The 27,377-nt window shown below is 42.4% G+C and overlaps 1 protein-coding gene across 4 annotated transcripts in view; it reads right to left on the bottom strand.

Moving 5' to 3' along the window:
- LOC109401866 (titin-like) overlaps positions 1-27,377 on the bottom strand; it is a 206,581-nt gene that overhangs the window by 8,247 nt on the left and 170,957 nt on the right. For all 4 annotated transcript variants that reach the window (XM_029855016.2, XM_029855015.2, XM_019674463.3 and 1 more), the window contains 4 exons: positions 8,439-8,593; positions 8,224-8,371; positions 7,973-8,152; positions 7,759-7,905 (listed from right to left, as the gene is read on the bottom strand). In XM_029855016.2, coding sequence (XP_029710876.2) covers positions 7,759-7,905; positions 7,973-8,152; positions 8,224-8,371; positions 8,439-8,593 — 630 coding nt within the window. The remainder of the gene's footprint in view (positions 1-7,758; positions 7,906-7,972; positions 8,153-8,223; positions 8,372-8,438; positions 8,594-27,377) is intronic.

The following is a 27,377-nucleotide window of genomic DNA, read 5'->3' as shown; positions in this document are numbered from 1 at the left end:
ACGCCCATGGAAACCCCATGACACCTCCTAGGACGCCGCTGGAACTCCCTGGAAATCCCATTGGAAACCCCTGAAATCACCATAGAATCCCCTAAGCCCCCTGGAACGACCCTGAAACTTCTTCTTCCTGGCCAGTAAAAAAACCTGCATAAAAGAAATGGGTTTAAAGTATTGTTTTTTTTTTATTAAGTTGTCGCAAAAGTAAGAGTAAATTGAGTGTTCAGTTGATTCCTCCATTACCCTCATTGCTACTCTGATGCATCAATGCACGTGTTCACTCATATGACTTTTGAGTGGAGCTGTGTTTTTTAGATGGCCATGGAAACGAGTTAATTTTCTGCAAGGGTAATACACAAATTATGTCACGCAAAAATCGACCTTTTCCAACCCCCCTCTCCCCTATGTCACACTTTTTGTATGGAACATCAATCGTTACGTTCTGCGAACCACCCCCCCCCCCCTCCCCCTTTAAAGCGTGACGTCATTTGTGCACGGCCTCCAAACACGACACCGCTAAAACGACAAAGTAGTGAACTCGCCAAGGTCCATAGGATGGAGGAACAGGATGAATATGAATGAACTTATCGTTGGGAAAAAGTAAATTTTCCATATAAAATCTACTTTTCCATGGCAGTTGGTTCACATTCATTCATTCTAGATAAACCACTTTCTCAAGTCTATGTTCACTCTAGTTGGATTCACGAGAGATTTCACTGGTAACACTGCTGTCAGCTTAGAGTTTTGCATAGAAATTTTCTCCCCAATAGAGAAGAGAACGGCAATGAACGGGAATCAAAACAAACCATCGGAAACTGTCAAAAGACGTGTGGCAGAGAAGAGGACAGGACGAACGTGAGTGAACCTAGCGTTCATTCGTGACATCATCGTGCAAAATGTAAATAGACTATGGACTTATCCACGGTCTTCTTTTTCCTCTGGATTGATTCTTCTTTTCATCTGTAACTGCGGGCACTGTTTACAAAAAATGACATATTCATGAACATCCAGCGACCGAAAGTTCACTGGATGTTCACCGGATCTCGCCGGATGCAAGATGTGAGCAGTGATTTTAGTAAACACGGCCCGCAGTTACCGTTTCACAGCATGCTGTCAGTTGGCGTGTGACGTCATCGTGGATAAGTTCATTGACAACTTTTGAAAAAAAAATAACCCTCTTAAGACCCTCTACTGCTCGGTCTTAAGAGGGTTATTTTTTTTCAAAAGTTTGCTTGGACTGAAAGAGACGTTTCAGAGGCGTTCTATGGAATTAGGGGATTTCATGGGGGTTTCGAATGCCTTGCCAAGGAGTTTTAGAAGAATTACATAAACATCCCAGAGAGATTTCCCCAACAAACATTTTGGCTGTACAAAAATGGAACAAACCACTCTTAAGCAAATTTCGCTTAAGAAACTGTTATTCAGCTAGTTATGTTTCTTGGGTCAGGGGAGTATCTGGGGATTTTTCGGAAGCACTCTTGAGGTCTCAAAGGATTTCCTTAAGCCTTTAAGAGGTGTTCCAGGCAGTCTCAGATAGTTTCAGAAGAGATCCGGGGTATTCAGGAGTGTTTCAGGCGATCTCAGGAGGTTTCAGAGGGTTTCTGAGGCGTTTCAGCTGGACTCTGAAGGTTCATTCAAGAAATATCAGTGGCGTTCTAGAGGATGCGGTTTGTTTCATGGGAATTTCAAAGGTGCACTATTCTAGGTGGTTGCATAGAAGTTCTCAGAGGTGTTCCAGAAAAGTCACTCGGGGATTGCAAGGACGATCCATGGTCGCTCCAGAGAGTCGTGTAGAAGTGTTATAGGTGTATTCAGTTGGATTTAAGGGGATTCAGAGATGTTTTCGATCCAGAGGTATGTAAGCTGATTTCAGGAACTCTTAGAGTGTTCAGGGACAGGAGTTTGAATTTCACGTGGTCTGCAAGTTGCCTTAAACTCGATTAGCCACGGGGCCCCGTGGGGGGCCCTGCAGGATTTTTAAGGCCCCGGTTGATCATCTAGACCCCCTGGGGTCGTATCAGAGTGTTCAGGAAATTCCCAGGAGCGTTTCATTTCAGGGGTGTCTGAGGGAATCTATGAGGCACTTAAAGGGTGTTTTAAAGGACCCAAGCTATTTTAGGGACGTTCCAAAGAGTTTCATAAGGTTTACGGAGCGTTTCATGACGTATTTAGGAGCATTCCAGGGAAGTTCCAGAATTGCAAGGAGTGTCAGGTGTTCCAGAAGCTTTCGAAGTGGTCTTAGGGGCTCTCAGAGTGTTTGAAGAGGTTCTCATCTCAAGTAACATTTTCATGACCGATTAGTCTTGAAAAGGCTTTGAAAACTGTCATAGAATCTAACACCTTTTATTTGGGTTTAACGATGGTTCTAAGAACCTCTTCTAGTGCATTTGACTAGAAATGTAACTTGGGAAAGGCGTTTCATGTTTTTCCAGGGGCATTCGAAGGATCTTAAGGGGGTTCCAGGGTGTTTCAGGAAGCCTTAGGGAATTTAAAGGGGTTTATACGCATTTAAAGAGGTCGCAGAGGATTTAGGGGATGTTCCGAGGATTTTCAGAAGCGGTATTTTAGGAGAATTCAGGAGCAGGGATGCCAGATGATTTTTTGAAAAATATGTATGTATGTATGAGGTATGTATCGCACTTCTCAAAAACTTGTATCCCATACAAAATTTGCGTGAACAATCTATATCCCATACAAAAATCGCTAGCTCAAAAATCTGTATTTCATATTAAACGAAATCTGTACGGATGCTCAAAAATCTGTATAATACAGATAAATCTATATATATGGCATCCCTGTTCAGGAGGTTTCAAAGAATTCATGTGAGTTTACAAGGAGTATTGGAGGTTTCCAGTTGTAATCCAGAAGTATTGCAAAAGGCTACAGGGAGTTTCAGGGGCGTTACATAGCGTTCCAGGGAATTGAAAAGGGGTTTAAGGGGGTTGATGGCGCTATTCAGCGGAACTCCCGGAATCCCTCTGAAATATTCGTAAACCGCTTGCAACTCTTCAAACCCATCTGAAATAAATCTGAAACTTCCTCTGGAACCCTCTAAAACACCCTTAAACCTATCTATACATTTTAAAGCGCCCCTGAAACTCCATGAAACCGCGTCCTTTTAAGATCCCCTGAAATTTCTGGAAACCCGAAGGAGCAAAACCTGTTCTGTTATACTACTTCTTTAAAACGCTGACTTAGTTCATGAACAAAATTCGCTCTTTATGGCTAGTTTTAATCTATGCACTTTTTAAATTTATGGACCCATCAGGTTATAGCTTTGGAAGTGTTAATAGAACACTGCTGAGAAGCAACCTTTGTCCCAGTGGGGGACGTTACGCCAAGAAGAAGAAAACGAAGAGCAAATAACCTGTAGAATAGGAGACCATGAGATCAGCAAAATGAACACAAAGCCTTTGGTCTCCTAGAGAAACGAAGACTAAAAGACCAGATACTAAGAATAAACGAAGACCTCAGAAGTAAAAGATTTAAAGTAGAGAAGAAAAGAAGACAGAAATAAACTAGAAGAAAAAAATGAGGATAGGATTGTGGTACCAGATGAGCTTGCTTGGTTATCAGAGGTTCCTCAGGAGTGCTTATAGAGGTTCTGTTAGGATTGTAGAATTAGAATTAGAATTAGTCTTGAGGAGGACGACATGGACATCTCAGGAGGTCTCTGACGGTTTGAGATGGTTACAAGTGGCGTTTCAGGGGCTTTACAGGTTCAGGGTATTTCAGAGGCATTCTGGGCATTTACTGGCTCTCAGAGTTTTCGAAGGGGTTCCAAGGGGTGTTTAAGGAAGTCTCTAAAGGGGGTTACAGGGATGTTCCAGGGGACTAAGGTGCGTTCCAGGAGGTTTAAAGTCGTTTAATGCGGACTCTGGACCATACGGGTTTCATGGGCTTTTCAAAGGCATGCCAGTAGTGTTTCAGGGGGTTGCAAAGGCGATTCAGGGGTGATTCACGGGCGGTACCGGAGGTTTCAGTAGAGTTCCCTCATAATATTTTCAGGAGACCTTAGGGAAGTTTCAGGAGTTTCCAGGGGCGTTGCAGGGGTTGTATGGGCGTGTCAGGCGGTTTTAGAGGGCCAGGGGTTTCAGGGGAATTATAGCGGGTTTTCAGGGGCTTTCGAAGGGGTTTTGATAGCGTTTTATGATAACTAGGGAGTACAACTAAAGGTTGCGACCCGTCGGTCGTCATCACGGTTGGTGCCATCGTCATCATTGAGGAGGACAACGTTCCGCCAGCAAACTGGCAAAGAACAGTTACTGGGGAAGATCGTCAAGCTCCACCCCGGAATGGATGGTTTCGTCCATGTGGAGACCCTTAGGACACCGACCCATTAGGACCTCATCAATGAAAGAGCAGAGTCGGAAAGAATTGAAGACGGGAGATAAAAAAACTGATATACCAGCTGAACTGAAGACTAGAGGATCAGAACAACCAATCAAACCAATGGAAAAAAAGCCTAGAAGATCAAACGAACACGATTAAAGGTAAAGATCAGAAAGAAAAAAAAAAACAAAAAAATAAGAATAGGATTTTAGGAACGGTCGACCACATGATCAGAAAAATAAAATACAAGAAGGTATTATGATACCACAAGTCCCAGAAATTCGTCAATTTGTCGAAACGCCAAGAAGAATGACAATATATAAAGAAGAAGACTAGAAGGCAGATTGACTTCATGGATGACCAGACCAGAAGATCGGCCCCTAAAGCCACAGCTCTAAAGAAGTGGGTATTCAGCATGACCATGCTGAAGGTGACGGGTTCGATTCCCGGTCGGCGAAAGAACTTTTCCTAATGCAAATTTTCTTGATATCCTTGGGCATGTAATATCTTCGTGCCTGTCATAGTCATAGAACACTGCTAAGAAGAAGGCTTTGTTTCAGTGGGGACAGGGACATCGCTGGAGGTGTTAAAGGATTTGCAGAGGGTGTCAAGGACGTTCCAGGGAGATTCAGAGGCATTCCATGGGGTTTCAGGAAGTTCGAGGGCGTTCAGAGGTGTTTCAAGTGAACCCTTGGGGCTTTATGGGGTTTACAGGGTTATTCCAGTGGCTTTATAGAGGGTCTCGCGGGTGTTTTGGAAGCGTTCCGGAGGCATTCTAGGTTGTTTCTGACTCTCAGAACTTTTCAAGATGTGCTAAGGAATTCCAAGGTGTGTTTTAGAGGCATTTCAGGAGGTCTCAAATGATTTTTTGGGCGTTCAGGGGGTATCAGGGAGTTCGGAAACGTTTCATGATTCCATAGGGTTCCAATGACGTTTCAGAAAGTCTCAGAGTTTTAGGTGAGAAAGGGTTTCCAGGTGTGTTACAGGGGGTCTCAGGGGCGTTGCAAGAGTTTTCTGGACCTTTGCGAGAAACCTTAGGAGGTTTCAGGGGGTTTTATGCGGACTCTAGGCCATGGGGGTTTCATAGGGTTTCAGAGGCATTCCAGAGGTGGTTCAGTGGGCCTAAGGGAATTTCATGGGCGTCTCAGTGGCGTTCTTGGGGATTTAGGAGTCGTTTATTCGAATTAGACCAGACGAATCGATGTAAAAAATCAAGTGAAGAAAATCGGTTCGGTCGATTCTGTGGTACTTCAACTTCGATTCAAACAATCAATTAATCGGAACAAAAACATTGATGTTGCGAACATCGATTCAAAATTGGCCGTCACTTGGGTCCTCAGGGGGTTCTAGGGGCATTTTAGGGGATCTTTAAGGGGGATCATGGTCTCTCAGTAGGTTCCCATGGGCTTCCAGGGGAATTCCAGAAGCATTCAGGGGATTTTAGGGACGATCCAAGAGGTTTCGACAGTTTTTATCACGTCTAGGAGGTTTCAGGAGGTTTTCAGGGGCGTTACAGGGGACCTAAAGGAGTGTTTAAGGGTTGTTTTATGGACATTCCATATGTTTTCAGGGGATTAGTTCAAGGAGGATTTCAGGGGTTCCAGGTTATCTTAAAGGATTTTAGAGATTTCCATTGGCGTTCCATGTTTCAAAAGATCTGAGGAAGCTCTCAGTAGTGTTCCAAGAGGTACTAAGATGTTCCAGGGATGGTCAAGCAGTTTCAGCTGGTTTAATATTAAGCTTTCCTGGTAAGCTCTTAAAATCGCCTTAAACTCTCCTCAAATGGCTTCAAACCCATCTGATATAAATCTTAAACATCTCTGGAACCCTTGGGAAGCACCTGAAACCATCCGAAAAATTGGTTCAAGCGAGATTACAGAGCTGCTTCAAGGGGCACTCCTGGGGTTACTGGGGCGTCGCTGGAGGTCTCAGGGGCCTTTCAAGGATATTTCAGGACTCAAGGACGTTACAGAAAGATTCAGAGGCGTTCCAGGGGCGTTTCATGCGAACTCATGGGGTTAGAGGTGCTTCGAAGAGGTTCAGAGGCATTCTAATGTATCTGGGAAGTTGCCAGAGACGTTTCACGAGTGTTCCAGGTGATGAATTTAATGGACTCCCTGCGGGTGGTGGCGGTGTGTTCCAGGGGGCTTTCATGAACATTTCAGGAGGTTTTTGGCGGTTTCTGCTTGGGAAGGAAGCCGCAGGTGATTTCTGGGGCGTTTCGTGGGTCTAAGGGGGTTTGCAGAGGTGTTTCGAGGGCTCAGGGGCGTTCCAGGAGGTTTCATGAGCGTTGCAAGGGATCCCAGGTGGTTGAAGGTCGTTTCATGCAGACTCTGAGCCATTTGGGTTAGAAGAAGTTTTCAGAGGCATTCCAGAGGTATTTCAGGGGGTTGCAAGGGCGATTCAGGGTAGGTACAGAAGGTTTCAGTAGGGTTCCTCCATCAGGAGATCTTAGGAGAGTTTCAGGGGTTTCCAGGGAAGTTGCAAGTGTATTCCCCAGGGTTTCTTAGAGGGTTGTAGGGGCATGTCAGGGGGTTTCAGAGGCGTTTTAAACGACCTTTCTTAGGGGTCCTAGGGATTTCAGGGGAATTATAGGGGGTTAGTTTTCAGGGGAAATTCAATGTTCCACAAGGTGAGATTTCAGGGACGTTCAAAGGGGTTTCGAAAGCGTTTTATGATGTCTGGGGGTTTCAGAGGCGTATTGGAAGCGTTCTAAACGCATTGCAGGTGGTTACTGAGTAAAGAGGTTCCAGAAAGTGGTTTCTGGGGCGTTTCGTGGGTCTAAGGGAGTTTGCAGAGGTGTTCCGGGGGCTCAGGGGCGTTCCAGGAGGTTTCATGAGCGTTGCAAATGATCCCAGACTATGGGTTATTTGGGTTAAAAGGAGTTTTCAGAGGTATTTCAGGGGGTTGCAAGGGCGATTCAGGGTCGGTACAGGAGGTTCCAGTAGGGTTCCTCCATGATCTTTTCAGGAGATCTTAGGGGAGTTTCAGGGAATTATAAGGGGTTAATTTTCAGGGGAATTTCAATGTTCCACGAGGTGAGATTTCAGGGACGTTCAAAGGGGTTGCGAAAGCATTTTATGATGTCTGGGGGTTTCAGGATGTTTTCAGGGGAGTTTAAGAGTTACTTCAGGGGACCTAAGGATATATCGATGTTTTTTAGGGTCCCTTTAGGGAACGTTCCACGGGTTTTCAGGAGATTGAAGTAGCATTCATAGACGATTCCGGGGGTTTCAGGTTACCTCAAGGGGTTTTAGGAGTTCCCATGGGAGAAAATGATACCGCATCACGCAACGGCTATGTACCGTGAACCCAAATGTGCAGGGATTGAGGAAACGAGGTGATTGAAAGGTGGAATCAGCACTTCGATGAGTACCTGAACGGTGGTGTAGGGAACGAAGTCAGCGAACTAATTGATGATGAACTTACCACTTGCGGCTTGAACGGTGGCTCCAGCCCTCGTCTCTCCAGCTTCTGCCAGTCAATGCTCTCGAAGAACGGATGGTACTTGATGTCGCTGTCTTCGTCCATCGTGTTGAAGCACCCTAACCGTATCGTGGCGTCCTTCTCCAGCAGCTGCAAACCACAATTTAGGAAATGTTATTATGTCACAAATTTTCCAATTATGAAAATGGAAACTCACCGATTGCAGCAGCTTTAGGGCGTCCTTCGACAGGAAGTGCGGGAACCATGGAATCTCGTTGCAGATGGACCAGAACAGCTCGTCCTCGTCGCAACCACTGAAGGGCGACTGGCCGACGAGCATCTCGTACACCAGCACACCGAACGACCACCAATCGACGGCTTGGTTGTATTTCTGGCCCTGAGAAATAAAGATGGGAAACGGTGATCAGTGAAGTTCTACAACATCTAGGCTGAGCAAAGGTTCCCTACTTTGATGATTTCAGGCGCCATGTAATCCGGTGTGCCGCAGAAACTGTCCGCCAACCGGTCCAGGTAGATCTCCAGCTTGCACATGCCAAAGTCCGCTATCCGCACGTGGCCGTCGTAGTCCAGCAGCACGTTGTCCAGCTTCAGATCACTGTGAACGATACCAAGGTATTGTTGAGTTTAACATAAGCCTTCAATGTCCAGTGGATAGATCTTACCGATAAACGATACCCTTTCGATGCAGGAACTTCAGCCCGGACACAATTTCGGCGGCGTAGAACTTTGCTCGCGCCTCCTGGAACCGTCCGCTCTGCTGTATGTGGAACATCAAATCGCCCCCGTTCAGGTACTCCATGACAAAGAATAAATGGCTCTGTGGGGAAGATAAGGTTTAGACAAAGGTCTTGTTAAGAGATTTCTCAAAGTTTCTTCTAATGGTTTGTACAAAGATTTTGCTAAAATGTTCTTTAAGGATGCTCCGAAGTTCTTCTGAGACCTCTCACAGCTTTTTTGTTGTTGGCCATTTGTAATGTTTTGTTTTAAACTACATTTGTAGTGTTCAAACTACATTTGTATTGTTCATTCGTATTTAGATGGAAATTGTATATGTAACATAAGTGTTGCATTTGACGGGAACAGTCGATTATGTCTGTTTACTTTTGTGCTTCCGACCAGTAGACAAATTTTCCTACAAGAAAAACATTGTCAACTCTAAAAAGCCGTTGACATTTTTACTACCGTTTAACTTACGACTACGATCATTCCACTCCTAAGTCTACGTCCAATGTCCAACGTTGAAGGTCAGACAGACCGGCTTTCGTAGCGATGTCAGTCATAAAAATTCCCATCTGTTCGATGAGGGCGCGCCCCCTCCAATTTCGTTTTCGAGTGTTTATGTTTGCCAATAAAGCACGACCACTTGACAAGAGTTGTGTGGTTCCTCTAAATTCTCTCATTTCGATTATAGTGCGACGTGTCGTCGCACTTTGGGGTTCTTTCCGTACAAAAACCAAGGACAAGGCCGATCGACCATCCCTCACGGCCACGTTTCGTGGCCTTTTCATTTTCTCATTCATAGTCTGCGCAAAGGTTTACGCACGGGCTTAGATTAGATTGGATTTTGTTTATAAAACAACGCCATTTTTCTCCACGCAGTGTGCCATGAATCCTCTTTCCTCGGTGGTCCAACGACGACGATTCTCCCGACATGGCACACTACGACGACAAAGTGGCGATCAAACGCCAAAGTATCTCCCTCGACGGAGTGATTGACGGAATTCGGTCACTCGGACGAGTACAAGTTTCTAATTGTGTCGCGCCCATCCATCTAAAAATGGAACCGTTCACAGGAACGGCGATGTGGACCCATGATCGATTGCTGCATGCAACAGGAAGGTTTTCTTAATTGGATCTTGTGCTGGTACAGGGGATACAGTCGACGTTTGATAACTGCAATTCAGTTTGGCATAGAAAACTAACCTCAATTTTGTCTCTGATGCACGAGTTCACTCAGGTTCACTTTACTCTAGGTATCCACCGATGAACCGAATTCACTTACCGTCTACCCCCGTTGATTTGACCGCATCTAATCTGAACACTTTCTAATTTGACCCCCGTTAATCTGCACATCGTTCAAACAAAAAAAAATGTTCAAACGTCATTCTGCTCATGGAACGGGGTGAAACAGAACGCAGAATCAAAACAAAACAGCAAAAAGGGTTACCATCAGTGTGTTTTTCGATGCCCACAGGGTTACTAGAAGTTGAAATTGAAAAATGAACCCAGTTGGTTTGTGTGGTACCTTGTGGTATGCACACAACACATTATTGTATTACTCTATTACGTTTAGCGTGTATGTTTACATTGAGTATCTGTCATATGTGGAGATGTTGTTATTGTTGTCTGGAGTGTGAATCATTGTATGTAATATTGAAGTATCGGTAATAAAGTTTATACTACAGTTGTTGAATAATCATTACAGAGAAAGATTCTCACATTGGCGACGAGAACGGTGAACAGTGCATGTGAAATTAGTTTATTTAATTTCGGTTCGGGAAATGTTGTCTTTGAAAAAAAGAAAGAGATGAGTGGTGTGTGTGGTGCATGCAGAGTGGTGATGACCTCCAGGTGATGACTTGTGATTGAATTTCAACATTGGAATCAAAAAGGTAAATATTGTGTACTAACTGTTCAATATGAATCAAACAATCTATTTGTACCTTCGAATAATGACAATGATTCACCTGTGAGAGATTTTGATGGTGATCGGTATTGTTTAGTTCAGATCGATGAAAATCACTATTGTCAGATAAAGAAATAAAGAATTGTGAAGAAAATCTAAGTTTTGTTGATTGTGATATTGATACTCGTTAAATGGGATTTTTATCCTAAATCTAGACTTAAATGCTGAATGATGAATGAAGTATTGATTTGTTAACCGGATGGCCGAGGAAGGCGTAGAGATGAAACAATATTTTGAAATCAAATTTTGCCGTTGCTGTTAAAAGCCAGTGAAGGCGATGAAAGCCAATGAAGGCGATAAAAGCTAATGAAGGCGACATTCTTGAAATAGCCGTAAAAGGCGGAAAGGATTACAGATAGAAAAGCCGTTGAAGGCGGAAAGACTTTTCGAAAGCAGAAAAAATGTTATAGGCAGAAGAGCCGACTAAGGCGAAAAACTGTCGATGGCGGAAAGATCCGTCGGAGAGTGAAAAGCTGTTGAAGGCGAAAAAACCGAGGAAAAAACCGTTGAAGGTGGAAATGCCGTTAAAGGCGGTAAGACCTGCAAGGCAGATGTAGTCGATTCTTTGTAGAGCCGTATAAGGCGAATTGTGTTATTAAAACAGTGTCGTAAATTTCGTAAGAAACGGATTACCAGCCAACGCAGATTTAAGGGCTGTTTGGGCCTATCTTGATGCATGGGAAATTCCTTGGCTGAATCGCTCAAGAAACCGTTTTTTCTTCGATCGCAGTACGCAGTTGCGAAGAAATGACAGTTCAAATGGCAGTCACCATAGAAAGTTTCTGCCAACAATCGTTCTAGAAGTTTCTTGAGCGATTTCTCTTGAACTCCAATCTGGGATTTATAGTTAAATGGAACCATAAAAATTAAATTTCACACCAATTAAGTGTCAGCTGAGAAGGCGAAAGACAAAACTAAACTTTAGGCTGAGCGTTAGGAACGAATAGTATTTGAATATGTTCCAAATGCAAATATAACTGAGCAGATACTGAGATTGTATATGGACCCACCTCAGGTGATATATTATGAAGTTATCATTGCTAAGTAAAGTATAATAAGTCTACGAGACGTAAAAAGGGTTGGCTCTTGAAACCAAATTAACATGAAGACATGATTTAACTAATGCTTTGTCCTCTCTTACAAGACTTAAAATGTAACTTCAAGATGATTAACATCAATGTGTGAGAATAATTAAACTGTATTGGTAGTTTGCAAGATAGGAAGTCGAAATGACAGTTAAAGCATCCGTTGAAGCTAGACGACATATTCAGAGCAGTTGCTAACCACTATCCTGTTAAGTATCATGCTAATCAAATGGCTAGTGAATTGGATATTTAAAAAAAATCGAACAATAAAAAAATTAAACTTTTCGGCTTAACTAGAAGTCTCAGGAATTCGAGTAAAAAGCGCTTTATAACCTATTGAATGCCACTAAATGTTTATGCGATTCAAATACAGTGAGTTCTTGAGTAATCACTTCTGAAGTCTTTGAATATAAAATGAATCGGGTGTGGTCAGGAGGGGCATTTTGACTTATGATTGCCTAACACTGGATATAGTGCCATTTTTGCCAATAAGTGGGCCATCTTGCCAAGAACTGTGGTACAAGTTAGAGAGCAAGGTACAGCAGTACGCTCAACAACAAATTCTGCACAACAATTTCCTTACAGGAAGAGACAAATTTTGATCAGTTAAAGTATTGAAACTATTATTGAGGAGAATAACGTACAGTATATCAAAAGCACAAGATATTGGAATAATGAAAAAATAATCATTTCTGTAACTACAGGAATAGATAAATCTAATGAAAGCTGGATTATGAGGTTTGTTTTTCAGTCGAGCTTATTAATGCAAACATCTACCATTTACTAACATGTTACCTTGTTTGAATTTTCAGATTTCATACACTGAAAAAACTGCAAATATTGTATGCATGTGTCGCACACATAGATTTTTGCAATTTGTCATAGATAACCCTTTTCATGTGTAGATACACATAGTTTATATAAGGTCCATCGATTTTATGTGTGATCCAGCGTGGAAAACGAGTACGTGTGTACAAATAAAATTTATATATTAAATCCATGGATTTTTACCAATAAAAATGTGTTTACTTGTATAAGTGATATTTGTGTTAATAAGTTCATTGAAAATTTGAATAAAAATGTGCTTTAAATAGTTTCAGTACATAGAATTAAATCGTAGAGGCAAGCGTAAGGGCCATAATGACACAGACAATCACGGTCAGTGTGCACTACGTCAGACTTGTAAGCGTTAACAAAAAAAATGAGGATGTATTTCATCGAAAAGATGTGAAATAAGTGATATGATAGACAGATGATTGGGCTTTGCAATATTGCAGAATATTCTAGTCCGATCCAACGAACTGAGAATATTATCAATATGATTAGCATATGTAGAAAATCAGAGTTACTTAAAGATAAAAAGTCCTAAATTTTGACGGTACATTGAATGCGAATAATTTGGAAAAGGCTTGTTGAAATAGCTTCATTAGGTATCTAGAGTGAGAAAATAACATGTTGAGGGGCTTTTGCAATATTTTGGAGGTTCACCATGAAAATAAGTCCTACAGTTCAGAACCCAAAAGAGCGACATCAAAGGAACAAATTTTTGGTTTTGTAATGTTAAAATAGGTTTGATTGAGCACGAATCACCAGTAAATGCGGGAAAATATACCTCGTAGAATGTAAACCTATTGAACGACCAAACCGTAAAAATAAACTCATTCAGATTCCTAAAAACGTGGACACCTATATAGGTGAACCGTCGAAAAATGCTCCAATAAGATGATCGATTTATTTTGTTATCTGAAGAAAATTGCTTTGTATATAATAATTGGCTACTATCATTACGTTTTCGGATGGAAGCCGAAGTGACTGGCGGTGCGAAAATTGATGTATAACCGACTTATAAACATAACAACTCGATTCAGATTAGTGCAAATTTCAGCTATTAAGTAGCCTAATGATGCGCAATACCAGCAACCGGTGCGCTAGTGCGGGTGCGAGTTTTGTGAACAATATGTATTAAATATAATTCAAAAACTGGATGTTTTCAAGTTTTCAAATTACTATTTAGCTAAAACTAGTATTACAAATATTGCTTTGGATAAGTGACGTTTTTCGAAACCCTGATTTGATTTAAAAAAAGTATCAATCACTTCGATATTTAGAAAACAAAATCTGTAGAGCCAAACTTCTGAATATATTCTGAATAAGAAACGAGTTCCAGCGAAGTTCGCTAAAAAAAAACATAAAAGGAAATAGTGTTTGTATGACACTTGGACACTTTGGATCGAAAACGAGTTAATGGATATTGATAATATTTCCACTGTAACATTCGTGCAGTGTTCCGACATATTAGTAAAAAAAAATGTCTGAATAATAATCTGAATATACATACCTTTTGTATGAGATTCTTCTATGAAAGGACATGTCAAAAAAAAAAAATCAGTGGGCAGTATACAATGTTTGCAAGCTAGCTGTCATTGAAAACATTTGAGAAGAGGAAAGCAATTCAATTAATTCATCAGCAAAGGTAATATTTAGCTTGACACTCAGTATTAAAAATATTTTGGGATTTGGGAAAATACTTGGGTCAAAATAATATTTCTTTTTAGGTACAACCATAAGTAACGGCCAAGTAATTTACCAAAATGCCGAGCAGAGATGGATGACCAAATGGATGACTGTACTACTAATTCTGATGTGAGACTGAAGCGAGACGTTCATAAACTGAGGAGACTATAAGCGAAAACAACGTGGAGTGACCTTGCTGCGGATCTGGAGAAAAAACGAGATGTGGTACCTTGTGGTATGCACACAACACATTATTGTATTACTCTATTACGTTTAGCGTGTATGTTTACATTGAGTATCTGTCATATGTGGAGATGTTGTTATTGTTGTCTGGAGTGTGAATCATTGTATGTAATATTGAAGTATCGGTAATAAAGTTTATACTACAGTTTTTGAATAATCATTACAGAGAAAGATTCTCACAGTTTGCATGAGGTGTCGTTCAAACCAAAGGGGGTAGACGGTACATTAGAGCGGGGCCATTTCCAATCAAAATCTCATTTGAAATTTTCCCACTTTAGTGTTGAAATTCTTGGACTGAGTGAATTCAGTTCACCGGTGAATAAGTCCATAGAAACGAGTTAATTTTTGGTAAACATCAACTTCTCATTGGAAATGGCCCGCTTTATTGTCAAAATGCTCGGATCGAGTGAATTTGTTTCATCGATGGATAAATTCACGGAGCAATGCGCGTGTTCATTGCTTTAAAGTTGGGGCGTTGCCTTGTTATCTAGGTGACCATAGGCCAGGGGAAGGGGTTCACCTATGATGAACCAAACATCAAATCCACTTTTACTTTTCATAGATGCTCTATGAAAAGATAAAGTGGTTTTGAAATTTAGTTCATCCAAGAGCGCTCTCCTATGGACTTATCCACCGATGAACCGAATTCATCGCGGTCCGAGAATTTTGACACTAAAGCGGGGCCATTCTCAATCAGATTTGTTCAATTCTGATTGGAAACGACCCCGCTCTAGTGTCAAAATTCTCGGACCGCGATGAATTCGGTTCATCGATGGATAAGTCCATGGACTTTTCCACCGATAAACAAAATTCATTCGGTCCGAGAACTTTGACACTAGAGCGGGGTCGTTTCCAATCAGAATTGGACGATTCTGATTTGAAATGGTTGTTCATCGGTGGGTAAGTCCATGGAAACGAGCTCATTTTCTGTAAACACGACACTGCTCAAACGTCAATTTCGTCAACTCGTGCATCGGTTCATTGCTTTCCAGTTATTGAACATCATCTGTACCTTTCGAGTTGTTAAAATGGTTCACTCGATCAGCTGGTGCGTTACCCACCTACTAAACTAGAAATTGAAGCGCATTCACGGTGCGGTGGTCGATTCGATTCGATTGTTTGGGTGATGTCAGGGGGTTTGTCGACGCGCCGAGAGGTGGCGAAAATGTGCGTCAACCTAAACAAATCACCAACGGCTGCCGGCTTGTGTGTTCGTTCAATTGAGTGTGCGAATGACTACTTCCTGCATCATCGAACGTATGTAATACCCGGCCGGCTTACCGCGAGACTACACATGAGAAGATGCGCTGTTACATTTTTGGTACGGAAGAAGTGGGCTGAACGGTGGAAGGTGTGGAATAGCGGTACGGAGCTCTAAATTTAGAGGCTTGCTTTGATCTTTTGCGAGAGAAGACAGAGTAGCGTGGTGGGTAGAGCAGCATTAGAACCGAGACTTGAAAGTGACTTGCACACATCGCAGATGGTGCACTAGCATCCTAATTATTGTTGAAAAATGATCTTATCAATTACGAATTTCGAGTAAACATCTAGAATTTGGTGTTAAAAGAAATGATAAAGTGCAATTGACATAATGAACTGATGAACTCTTCAACAGCAATGGACTTATCCGCCAATGTACCGAATTCATTGCGGTCCAAGAATTTCAACACTAAAGCGGCGCCATTCCCAATCAGAATTGTTCGATTCTGATTGGAAACCGTGCACTTCTGATTGGGAATGGCCCCGCTCTAGTGTCAAAATTCTCGGACCGCGATGAATTCAGTTCATCGGTGCACTCGTCTATGCTAAAGTTCATACTTATTCAATTTAGGTGAATTACTTCCTACCATCATCTTCAAAATGGTTGATGAACGGACCGATGATCGAGTTCATTATTTGGACGTTTTACCGGTGCAGTGTTTACGAAAAATGAACCCTTTTCCATGGCAGAGTAGATGAACTGATCCACCGGTGATCTAAGTTTAAACGGATCGTGAATTTTGCCATTCAAGAGTGGCCGTTTTCAATCAGAATCTAAATTTTCTTATAGGAAATTCACTACTGGTGGATCAGTTCATGACATGGACTTATCCACCGATGAACAGAATTTTGACCCTAGAGCGGGCGGGGTAGTTTCCAATCAGAGTTGGACGATTCTGATTGGGAAATGGCCCTGCACTAGTGTCAAAATTCTTGGACTGAGTGAATTCGGTTCATCGGTGGATAAGTCTAAAAGACAAGTGCACCGATGAACTAAATTCATCGCGGTCCGAGAATTTTGACACTGGAGCGGGGCCATTCCCAAATCAGAATTGCTTAATTCTGATTGGAAATCATTCACTTCTGATTGGAAGCAGCCCCGCTCTAGTGACAAAATTTTCGAACCGCGATGAATTCGGTTCATCGGTGCACTCGTCTATGGACTTATCCACTGATGAATCGAATTCATCGCGGCCTGAGAATTTTGACACTAGAGCGGGGTCACTCCAATTAGAATTGAACGATTCTGATTGGGAATGGTCCCGCTCTAGTGTCAAAATTCTCGGACCGCGATGAATTCGGTTCATCGGTGGATAAGTCCATGGCCAGAGGAGGTAGTTCACCAAGCATAAATAAGAATGAATCATGGAATGAATCAGCTGACAAGAACATGAAAAAATCCCCTGAATCATGAAATGAATCAGCTGACAAGAAAATGAAAGTTCCCCAAATATAACATTGTTTCTTGAAACATGAAGGAAAACAGTCCTTTTAGACCATCATGACCCTTTAGGATGATCCTGGCCGCATCCGAAACGTTCCGGATGCCCTCAGGATAGTGTTCAAAATGGCCATTCCGACAACGTTGGTCAAATCAATCTTGCGACACCTCAAGCTTCATGAGATTTGTCAAAACGTTAAGGAAAATAATCCGTCTAGGCTCCTATGACCCCTCGGGAACGGTCATGGGTGCCCTCGGTCTAAGTGTCATGGGTGCCCTCAGGGAAGTGGCCAAAGTGGTCATTCCTGCAACTTTGTCAAAAACCAACGTGCGACACCTCAAACTTCATGATTTGTTGAAATATAAAGGAAAATTGTTCTTCCAGGCTCTCATGGACCCTTGGGATCAGCCTGGTCCCCCGAAAAGTTCTGGATGATCCCATGGAAGTGGTCATTTTCCAAATACACTAAGGTCTTTTTTACACGTGTCAATTCGCGAAACCTGTAAAAAAAAACTGAGAGAAATCTGAAAATACTGAAAATGTTTTCACCTTCAGATATCCGAGGATTGTTTTAGAGAGTTAAAGCGGAAAACGAGGGAGTAGTGTAGTAAGGGTTGATTCTAGGGGTCGGTGGGAAAGGAGCCAAGAGATGGGTTAAGGTTGATAAAAGTGCATACTTGTTCCAGGGTAGATTTCAGAGGAAATTTTGGGGTGTTAAAGATTGTTTAGACGGACAAAGCGAAGGATTAAGGAGTCCATTGAGCATGGTGATGTAGAGAAAGATGTCTCAGAACACCCAAGAGCTTCCGCGAGTAAAGGCTTCGATATCGTCGAGCGTAATCGATGGATTGTTGTTACATTATTGATACGGTACAAGATCCTACAAGTCCATGGAGAGTTGTTCTGCATAGAACTAATTTTCGAAGATGTTCTAGTAGGTCATCCAAAAACATCCGTGAGTCAAGGCCTGAATATCTAGAAACGAAATCAATGAAATGCTGTTACATTACTGATGCAGTGTAACGTTCTACAGGTCAGGTCCATGAAGTTCTGTAGTAGAAAGTCCTGTAAAGAAACAATTTTCAAACATGTAGAACCTCCAAGAACTTCCGCGAGTAAAGGACTGAAGATCTACAACCATAATCAATGGTTTCTTATCACATTACTGATATGTTGTAACATCCTATGGATCTATGGAGCTTTTTTCTGTGATAAACCAATTCCCAAACAAGTTCTAGGTCTCCAAAGAACTTTCGTAAAGAAAAAGAACTCCCACAAGTACCCCCAAGAAATCCCACAAGTAAAACCCTTAAGATCTACAAGGGTAACCAATGGATTGTTGTTACATTACTGATACGTTGTGCCATCCTACAGGGACATGAACCATTAAAGACAAATTTTGTCTGTAAGGGACTAATTTCCAAAGATGTTCTAGGTCCTCCACGAGTAAAGACCTGAAGTATGTTACACCGCATCAGTAATGCAACAACATTCCATTATTATACTTGTAGACCTTAAGAACCTCACTTGCGGAAGTTTTTCGATGATCTAGAAAATTATTGAAAAGTAGTTCTCTATAGAACCATGCTTCATGGACCTATTGGATGTCACACTGCATCAATAACGTAACAATAACCCATTCATTTTGCTAATAGGTCTTAAGGCCTTTACTCGCGGAAGATCTTGGATGCACTAGATCATCTTTGAAAATAACTTCTCTGCAGAAGTATACTCCAGGAATCTGTAGGATGTTACACCGTATCAGTAATGTAACAACACTCCATCGATTACGCCTGTAGATATTGAACTCTTTACTCGTGGAGATTCTTGGATGGCCAAGAACATCTTTGAAAAAAAGTTCTCTACAGAACCATGCTCCCAGGACTTGTAGGATAATGCAACGCATCAGTAATGTAGCAATAATCTATTGATTCTGCTTGTTGACCTTAAGGTCTTTACTCACGGAAGTTCTTGGATTACATAGAACATCTTTGAAAATTACATCTCTATAGATCCGTGTTCCATAAACCTGTGTTATGTTACACCGTATCAGTAATGTAACAACAATTGATTGATTACACGCTTAATTGTTTTCGCCGAATCTTAGCAATTTTGCATGCTTTTGACTGAAATTGGTACCGCCGAGTGCTCAGCAAACTTGTTTTTCAACGAGATCTCAGCACTCGTGTTGCTTGTTTGCTGAGGTTCAGGAAACATTTTGCCGAAATTCAGCTAACAAACGTAAACATATTTGCTGAGCCACGGCAGTGCCGGCGTTTGCCGAGCCCATCTTAGTGTGTACGCTAGTGGATCTTCAAGCTTTTACTTGCGGAAGTTCTTGGATGACCTAGAAAGCATTTACAGAACCGTGCGCCTAGTTCTTTATAGAACCATGATCCATGGACCTATAGGATGTTAAACTGCATCAGTAATGTGGCAATAACCCCTTTGATTTTGCTTGTAGATCTTCAGGACTTAACTTGCGGAAGTTCTTGGATGCCTTGAAAAAAAAAACTTCTCTTCAGAACTATGATGGATCTGTATGATGTTACACCGTATCAGTAATGTAACAACAATTCATCGATTACGCCCGTAGATTTTCAGGCCTGTATTCGCGGAAGTTCGTGGAGGTCCTAGAATATCTTTGAAAAATACGTCTCTACAGAACTATACTTTAAGGACCTGTAGGATGTTGCACCGTGTCAGTAATGTAACAACAATCCATCGTTTACGCTTGTAGATCTTAAGGCGCTTATTCGCGAAAGTCCTTGGATAATCTAGAACTCTTTAAATTAGTTCTTTACAGAACCATACTCCAGAGATCTATCGAATAATAACTTCGAGAATTGCTCCATCAATATTTTCAGATACTTCCTCTCGGAGTTCGTCGAGCAACTCTGGGAGAAATTCCCGTGGAACTCCTAGAGAATTTTCGATGAATTTCTAGAGGAATTCCTGAGGAACTTCTGAGTGCTTTCTTGAGGAATTCCTGGGAGAATTCCCGGGGAACTTCTGGAGGAAATCCTGGAGGACTCCTAGAGGAAGTCTCGCGGAACACCTGGAGAAATGCCCAGGAAACTCCTGGAGAAATTGCCGAACAACTCCCGGGGGATTTCCTGAGAGACTTCCAAAGGAAGTTCCCCGGAACTCCTGGAGGAATTTCAGATGAACACTTGAATGAAATTCCGAGAAACTCTTAGATGTATTCCCGAGGAATTCCTTGAGAAATTCCCGAGGAACTCCTGGAAAATTTTCAAAAGAACTGCTGGAAGAAACCCCATAGAACTCCTGGTGAAATTCCCGGGAAACTATTTTTAGAAATTTCCGATGAATTCCTAGACAAAATTTCAATCAGCTCTTTGAGGAATTCTCTTGGTATTTCTGGAGGAATTTCGGAGGACTTTCTGGAGAGTTCGCCGAGGAACTGCTGCAGGAATTTTCGATGAACTTCTAAAGGAATTCCCGAAAAACTTATGGAGATATTTCTAAGGATTTCTTGGAGGCAGTTTCTACGAACTCCTAGACGAAAATTCAAAGAGCTTTTGGAGGGATTCCCGAGGAACTCCCGGATGATTTCCCGAGGAACTTCCGGAAGCATTTCCGAGAAACATCTGGATAAATAATCGAGGAACTATAGGAGGAGTTCTCCAAGAAAACCTTGAGAAATTTTTGAGGAACTCTCGGACGAATTCTTGATGATTTCCTGAAACAATGTTCGAGGAATTGCCGGGAATTCCCAAGGAATTCCTGAAGAATTTTCGAGAAAATCCTTGGTAAATTTCTGCGGAGTTCATGAGAAAGTCTTGGAGGAATTCCCAAGAGGCTACTGGAGGTATTCCTGGGGAACTTTTAGCTGAATTCCCGAGAAACTTCCAGAGGAATCTAGGAACTGCTGAATAAATATTTCGGGAACTTCTGGAGGAATTATTGAGGAACTTCTTTAGAAATTTTCGATGAACTTCTAAAGGAAACTCTTGGAGGAATTTCCTAGGAACTTCTGGAGGAATCTCAAAAGAACTCCTGGAGAAATTCCTGAGGAACCCTTGGCGAAACTTTCTATGAACTCCTAGAAGAAAATTCAATATTGGAAGAATTCCAGAGGAACTCCAAGTTGAATTCCCAGGGAACTCATAAAGAAATTCCTCTGCAACTTCTGAAGGAAGTCCTGGAAGAAATGCCGATTCTTGGGGAAATTCCCGAAGAACTTGCAGAAGATTTCCCGAAAAATTTCTGGATCGATTCCTGAGGAATTCTTGGAGGAGTTCTCCAACAAAACCCTGAGAAATTTTTGAAGAACTTTCGGACGAATTCTTGAAGATTTTCTGGAACAATTTCCGAGGAGCTCTTGAAGGAATGCCCAGGGAACACCTGCTAGAATTCCCAAGGAATTTCTGAAGAATTTTCAAGAAACTCCTGGAGGAATTCCCGAAGAACATCTGGATGAATTTCTGCGGAATTCACGAGAAAGTCTTGGAGGTTTTTGCAAGGGACTACTGGTGGTATTCCTGGGGAACTTCTTAAAAGAAACTCCCAAAGGAATCCCCAAGGACCTCCTAAATAAATATTTCAGGAACTTCTGGAATTGTTGGGGAACTTTTGGAGGAATTCCCAAGGAACCCCCGGAGGAATTCCCGAGGATCTCTTGGAGGAGTTCTCGAAGAACTTCAGGAGCTGATCCGGCGATTGAAGCTAGCCGGAGCGAAGCTTGAAGAAAACGATATTGTGTCCCAGCTGTTTGCAATCCTTCCTGAACTATTCGACCCGTTAGTTACGGTGCTGGAACATCTCGGCGAGGAAAACCTGAAGCTGGATGAGGTTCGCGACCTTCTTCTGGATTTCGGCTTCACTCGTTCCCAGCATGACTACTGTCTGTATACCAAAATCGACGATCAAGGGATATGTGGATGCTGAGGATAGGAATTCCGTTAGCGGCTTCATCTTCAAGGTCTTTGGGAACACCGTATCCGGGGCCCATAACCTCTTGATGATTAGAAAGCTGCAGCTAATCACTGCCAATGCAATGGTGTCGTGTCTACAAGGCTACACCAGTTCCACAGCGTACAGCTTGACGACCGAATCGTGCAAAAAGGCCATCAGACGATTCATTGCCCGAAGAGGAGCGTCGCTAGAGATTTATACAGACAATGGCACGAATTTTGTTGGCGCCAGCAGGAAACTCCAGAAGGAATTGCAAGCGATCAACACTACGATGAGCAGTACGTTTCCGGACACGAACACCAAGAGGCGATTCAATCCTTCTGCTGTGAAGACTGCGCTGCGGTAGTTATCTACGGCATGGAAACTGGACGACGAGGAATTCCTGCAGGAGGGTTCCTTAGAAACTAGTCTTGGAGTTCCTGCAGGGATTCATTCTGAAGTTCCTTTAGACTTCCCTACAGGAGTTCTTACAGAAATTAGTTCAGAGATTTCTCCAGGAGTTTCAGGGATTCTTGCAGATGTTTCTTCAGATATTCCTCCTGAATTTCTTCAGGGATTCCTACAGAAGTTCCTTCAGAAATCTCTCCAGGAGGATCTAAGGATGCCTCCAGCAGAATTCCTAGTGTCGTGACCCAATGTGGTATCGTTGAATGGAAGTTCAGGAGGTTTCCGTGAGAGAAAGTAGGGTTCTTTTTACAAGCTCAATATTTTAATCAATACTTTTTTTTCATTCGTCTTCTACATGTTCCGTCGCAAAACTAACAATTTTTCTTCCTGAAAATCATCACCTACTAAAATTTTCAAATGAACCTTTTTAACAATCAGTATTATTGCATCAGTTTTCTCAGTGTAAGGTTCTTTCAGATTGTAGATTGAGATTTATCCAGGAGGACTCACGGATGCCTCCAGGAGTTGCATCAGAGATCTTTCCAAAAGCTCATTCAGGAATTCTTACAGGAATTCTTTCAGGGAATCTTGTAGGAGTTCCTTCAATAATTTCCTTAGGATTATAATTAAGCATATCTCCAGGATATTCTTGAGGAATCTTTCATGGAGTTTCTACAAGAATTCCTCCAAAGATTCCCTTTGAGAGATTCCGCTGAAAATCCTTCGAGGATTCCGCCTGGAAATTCTTAAGAGATTGCTACCGGAATTCCTTTGGGAATTTCTCTCCTGTAATTTCTTGGATGGCCTCATATGCCCAATCTACAAGAAAGGGCACAGACTGGAGTGTGCCAATTACAGAGGGATTACCCTTTTAAATTCGGCGTATAAGATACTGTCGCGTGTCCTGTTCAACAGACTGCGACCTCTTGAGGAGTCCTTCGTCGGCGAATACCAGGCTGGTTTTCGTGAGGGCCGATCAACGACGGATCAAATGTTTACCCTGCGGATGATCCTAGATAAATTTCGGGAATATAACTTGCAGACTCACCATCTGTTCATTGATTTTAAAGCAGCGTACGATTCAGTGAAAAGAAATGAGCTTTGGCAGATAATGTCAGAACATGGTTTTCCGGCGAAACTAATTAGGCTGATACGCGCAACGCTGGATGGATCAAAATCAAGTATTCGGATCGCGGACGAAGTGTCTACGTCGTTTGTGACCTTGGATGGATTGAAGCAGGGGGATGCTCTTTCAAATATATTGTTCAACATTGCACTCGAAGGAGCGATTAGGAGGTCAGGCGTGCAGAGGAATGGCTCTATCACGGTCGCACATGCTCCTCGGTTTTGCGGACGATATTGATCTCATCGGCATCGATCGTAGGGCAGTGGAGGAAGCTTATGCTCCTCTGAAGAGAGAGACAGCGAGGATAGGCTTGACGATTAACTCTACCAAGACGAAGTACATGATAGCGGGTAGAGACAGAAGCAGGCCTAGTGGTGTTAGTGCTGAGGTAGTGATTGATGGGGAAGTGTTTGAAGTTGTTGAAGAATTTGTTTATCTTGGAACACTTGTGACATGTGACAATGACGTTTCCCGTGAAGTGAAAAGGCGTATTGCAGCTGCGAATAGGGCCTTTTACGGATTGCGTAGCCAGCTTAGGTCCCGTAACTTGCAAACGCAAACAAAATTCGCTCTGTATAAGACGCTGATTCTTCCGGTTACCCTCTACGGTCACGAAGCGTGGACGTTAAAGGAGGTAGACCGAAAAGATTTTGGAGTTTTTGAGCGCAAAGTGCTGCGGACAATTCTCGGTGGGAAACAAGAAAATGGAGTGTGGCGCAGACGCATGAATCTCGAGTTGTACCAAGTGTACGAAGATGCGAATATTGTGAAACGTATAAAATACGGCAGACTTCAGTGGGCTGGACACGTAGTGCGAATGTCGGAAGAAAGAATAGCGAAAACAATATTCAGCAGAGAACCCGGTAGAGGTAGGCGACTTCGTGGGCGGCCGCGAACTCGCTGGCTGCACGCGGTTGAAGAAGATCTACGATCCCTACACGTTCGGGGAAACTGGAGGAACATCGCCCAAGACCGACGCAGATGGTGCTCTACTATACGCTCGGCATTGGAGTAAAGTTACTTTGTAGCCAACAAGGTATCAAGGTAGGTAATTTCTTCAAGGATTCCTCCTGGACTTCCTTCAGGGGTTTCCCTGGACATCCTTCGACGATTTCTCCTGGAAGATCTTCGGAGACCCCTCCTACAATTCCTTCGGAAATTTCTCCTGGAATTCTTTCGGCGATAACTCTTGGAAATTATTCGGGTTTCTTCCTAGATTTTCTCTCGGAGTTTCCTGCTAGACTTCCGTCGAGGATTCCTCCTGAAATTCTTATGGGGATTCCTCCTGGAATTCCTTTTGTGATTGCTCTTAGAAATCTTTCGGGGATTCCACAGGTGTTACTTCGGGGACTCCTCATGGAATTCCTTCGGGGATTCCTCCTGAACTTCATTTAGGGATTCATTTTGGACTTCCTTTGGGTATTTCTGCGGAGATTCCTCCAATAATTAATTCTGGAATTTCTTCTGAAATTCCTTCGAGGATTTCACTCATTCATGGATTCATCCTGAAATTCTTTTGGGGATTTCCCCTGATATTCTGTCGTGGATTTCGTGGAATTTATTTGATGATTTCTCTTAGAATTCCTTCGGAGATTCCTCCTGGATTTGCTTCAGAGATTCCTCATGGAATTCTTCCAAGAGTACTCCTGAACTTCTTTCGGTGATTTTCTCTAGAATTCCTTCTGAGATTCCTCCTAGAGCTCCTTCCATTATTTCTCCAGGCATTCCTTCGAAGATTTTTCCTGGGCTTCCTATGGGAATGCTTTATGGAATGACTTCGGGGGTTTCCCTGGACATCCTTCTAGGATTCCTCCTGGTATATCTTCGGATACCCCTCCTAGAATGCCTTCGGGAATTTCTTCTGGAATTCTTTCGGCGATTACACTTGGAATTCCTTCGGGTTTCATCCTAGATTTTCTTTCGGAGTTTCCTGCTAGATTTCCGTTGAGGATTCCTGCTGATTTTTTTTTTGGGGAATCCTCCTGGAATTCCTTTTGTAGTTGCTCCTAGAACTCCTTGGGCGATTCCTCTTGGTATTCCTTAGGGGATTCCTCATGGAAATATTTCGGGGATTCCTCCTGAAATTCCGTCGCGGTTTCTTCCTGGAATTCCTTTTGTGATTGCTCTTAGAATTCTTTCGGGGATTCCTACTGCTGTTACTTCGGGGACTCCTCATGGAATACCTCCAGGGATTCCTGCTGAACTTCACTTAGGTATTCCTCCTGGACTTCCTTCGGGGATTTCTCCAAGAATTCATTCTGGGATTCCTTCGAGGATTCCACCTGGACCTCATTCATTGATTCCTCCTGAAACTCTTTCGGGAATTTTCCCTGATATTCTGTCGTGGATTTCATGGAATTTAATTGATGATTTCTCTTTGAATTCCTTCGGAGATTCCTCCTGGATTTGCTTCAGAGATTCCTCATGGAATTCTTCCAAGAGTACTCCTGAACTTCTTTCGGTGATTTTTTTTAGAACTCAGAGGACTTCAGGAACTTCGGAGATTCCTCCTAGAGCTCCTTCCATTATTTCTCCAGGCATTCCTTCGGAGATTTTTCCTGGACTTCCTATGGGAATTCCTTTTGGAATTATTTAGAGGGTTTCTCTTGAAAATCCTTTGGAGATTCCTGCAGGGGTTCCCACTAGGATTTCTTCTGTAACTTCTTCGGGGATTTCTCCTGGAATTCTTTCAGGAAATCGTCCCGGAATTTCGTCGGGTATTCCTACTGGACTTCTTTCATGGATTTCTCCTGGATTTCCACAGAGGAATCCTCCTGAAATTAATTCGAAGATTCCTCATAGAACTCCTTCGAAGCATCCTCCATGAATTTTTCGCGGATTCCTCCTGTAACTCTTTCGGAGATTCCTTTTGGAATTGCTTCGGGGATTCCTACTAAAATTTCTTCGGGGATTTCTCCTGAAATTCTTTCGAGGATTCCTCCTGGAATCCCTTCAAGGATTCCTCCTGGACTTCCTTCGAAAATTCTTCCTGAAATTTCTTCAGGAATTCCTCCTGATATCCCGACGGGGATTTCTCCTAAAATTCCCACGTGAATTTCTCCTGGAATTTCTTCGGTGATTCTTCCTAGATTTCCTTTGGAGTTTCCTCTTTGAATTCCTTTGGTGCTTCCTCTTCGAATTCCTTTGAGATTTCCTTCTGGAATTCCATCAGTGATTCCTCGTAGAAATCCATCGGGAATTTCTCCTGAATCTCCATCAGAGATTCCATCTGGGAATTTTTCGTCGATTTCTCCACGAAATCTTTTGGGATTTCCTTATGGAATTCTTTTGAAGTTTTTCTGAAATTACTTTGGGGATCCCTCCTGGACTTCCTTCATGGATTCTTCCTGAAATTCTTTCGGAGATTCCTCTTGATATTTCGTCGTGGATTCCCCCTAGAATTTCTTCAGCTCCTGAAATTCGTTTGGTGATTCCTCTTCGAATTTCTTCGGAGATTCCTCTTGGAATTCCTGCGGGGATTCCATTCCTCCTGCGATGCCTTCTGGGGTTTCTCCTGCGGGGTTGTTTCTTCGATGATTCTTCCTGAAATTCCTTCGTAAATTTCTCCTGATATTCCGTCGGAGATTCCTTCCGGAATTACTGCGGGATTCTCTCTTGGAATTCCTTTGGTGTTTTCTCTTTTAATATCTCCGGAGATTCCTCCCGGAATTCCTTTGATGAAACTTCGTGGATTTTTTCGGCAATTTCTCCTAGAATTCTCTCATTGATATCTTTTGGAATTTCTTTAGATGTATTTTTCGTTGATGCCTCCCAAAATCCTTTAGGATTTTTTTCTTTTTTTCTTTTTTGGAAATTTCCACTGGAATTCTTTAGAGGATTCCTTATGCAAATTATTTGGAAATTCCTGCTTGACTTTGGTTTTGGAATTCCTCCTGGATATTTTTGTTGATTCCTTCTTG

This window comes from Aedes albopictus, chromosome 1 (genome assembly GCF_035046485.1).
Source record: "Aedes albopictus strain Foshan chromosome 1, AalbF5, whole genome shotgun sequence".
In the NCBI taxonomy this organism is placed as follows: domain Eukaryota; kingdom Metazoa; phylum Arthropoda; class Insecta; order Diptera; family Culicidae; genus Aedes; species Aedes albopictus.
This window is presented reverse-complemented; position numbering and strand designations above follow the sequence as displayed.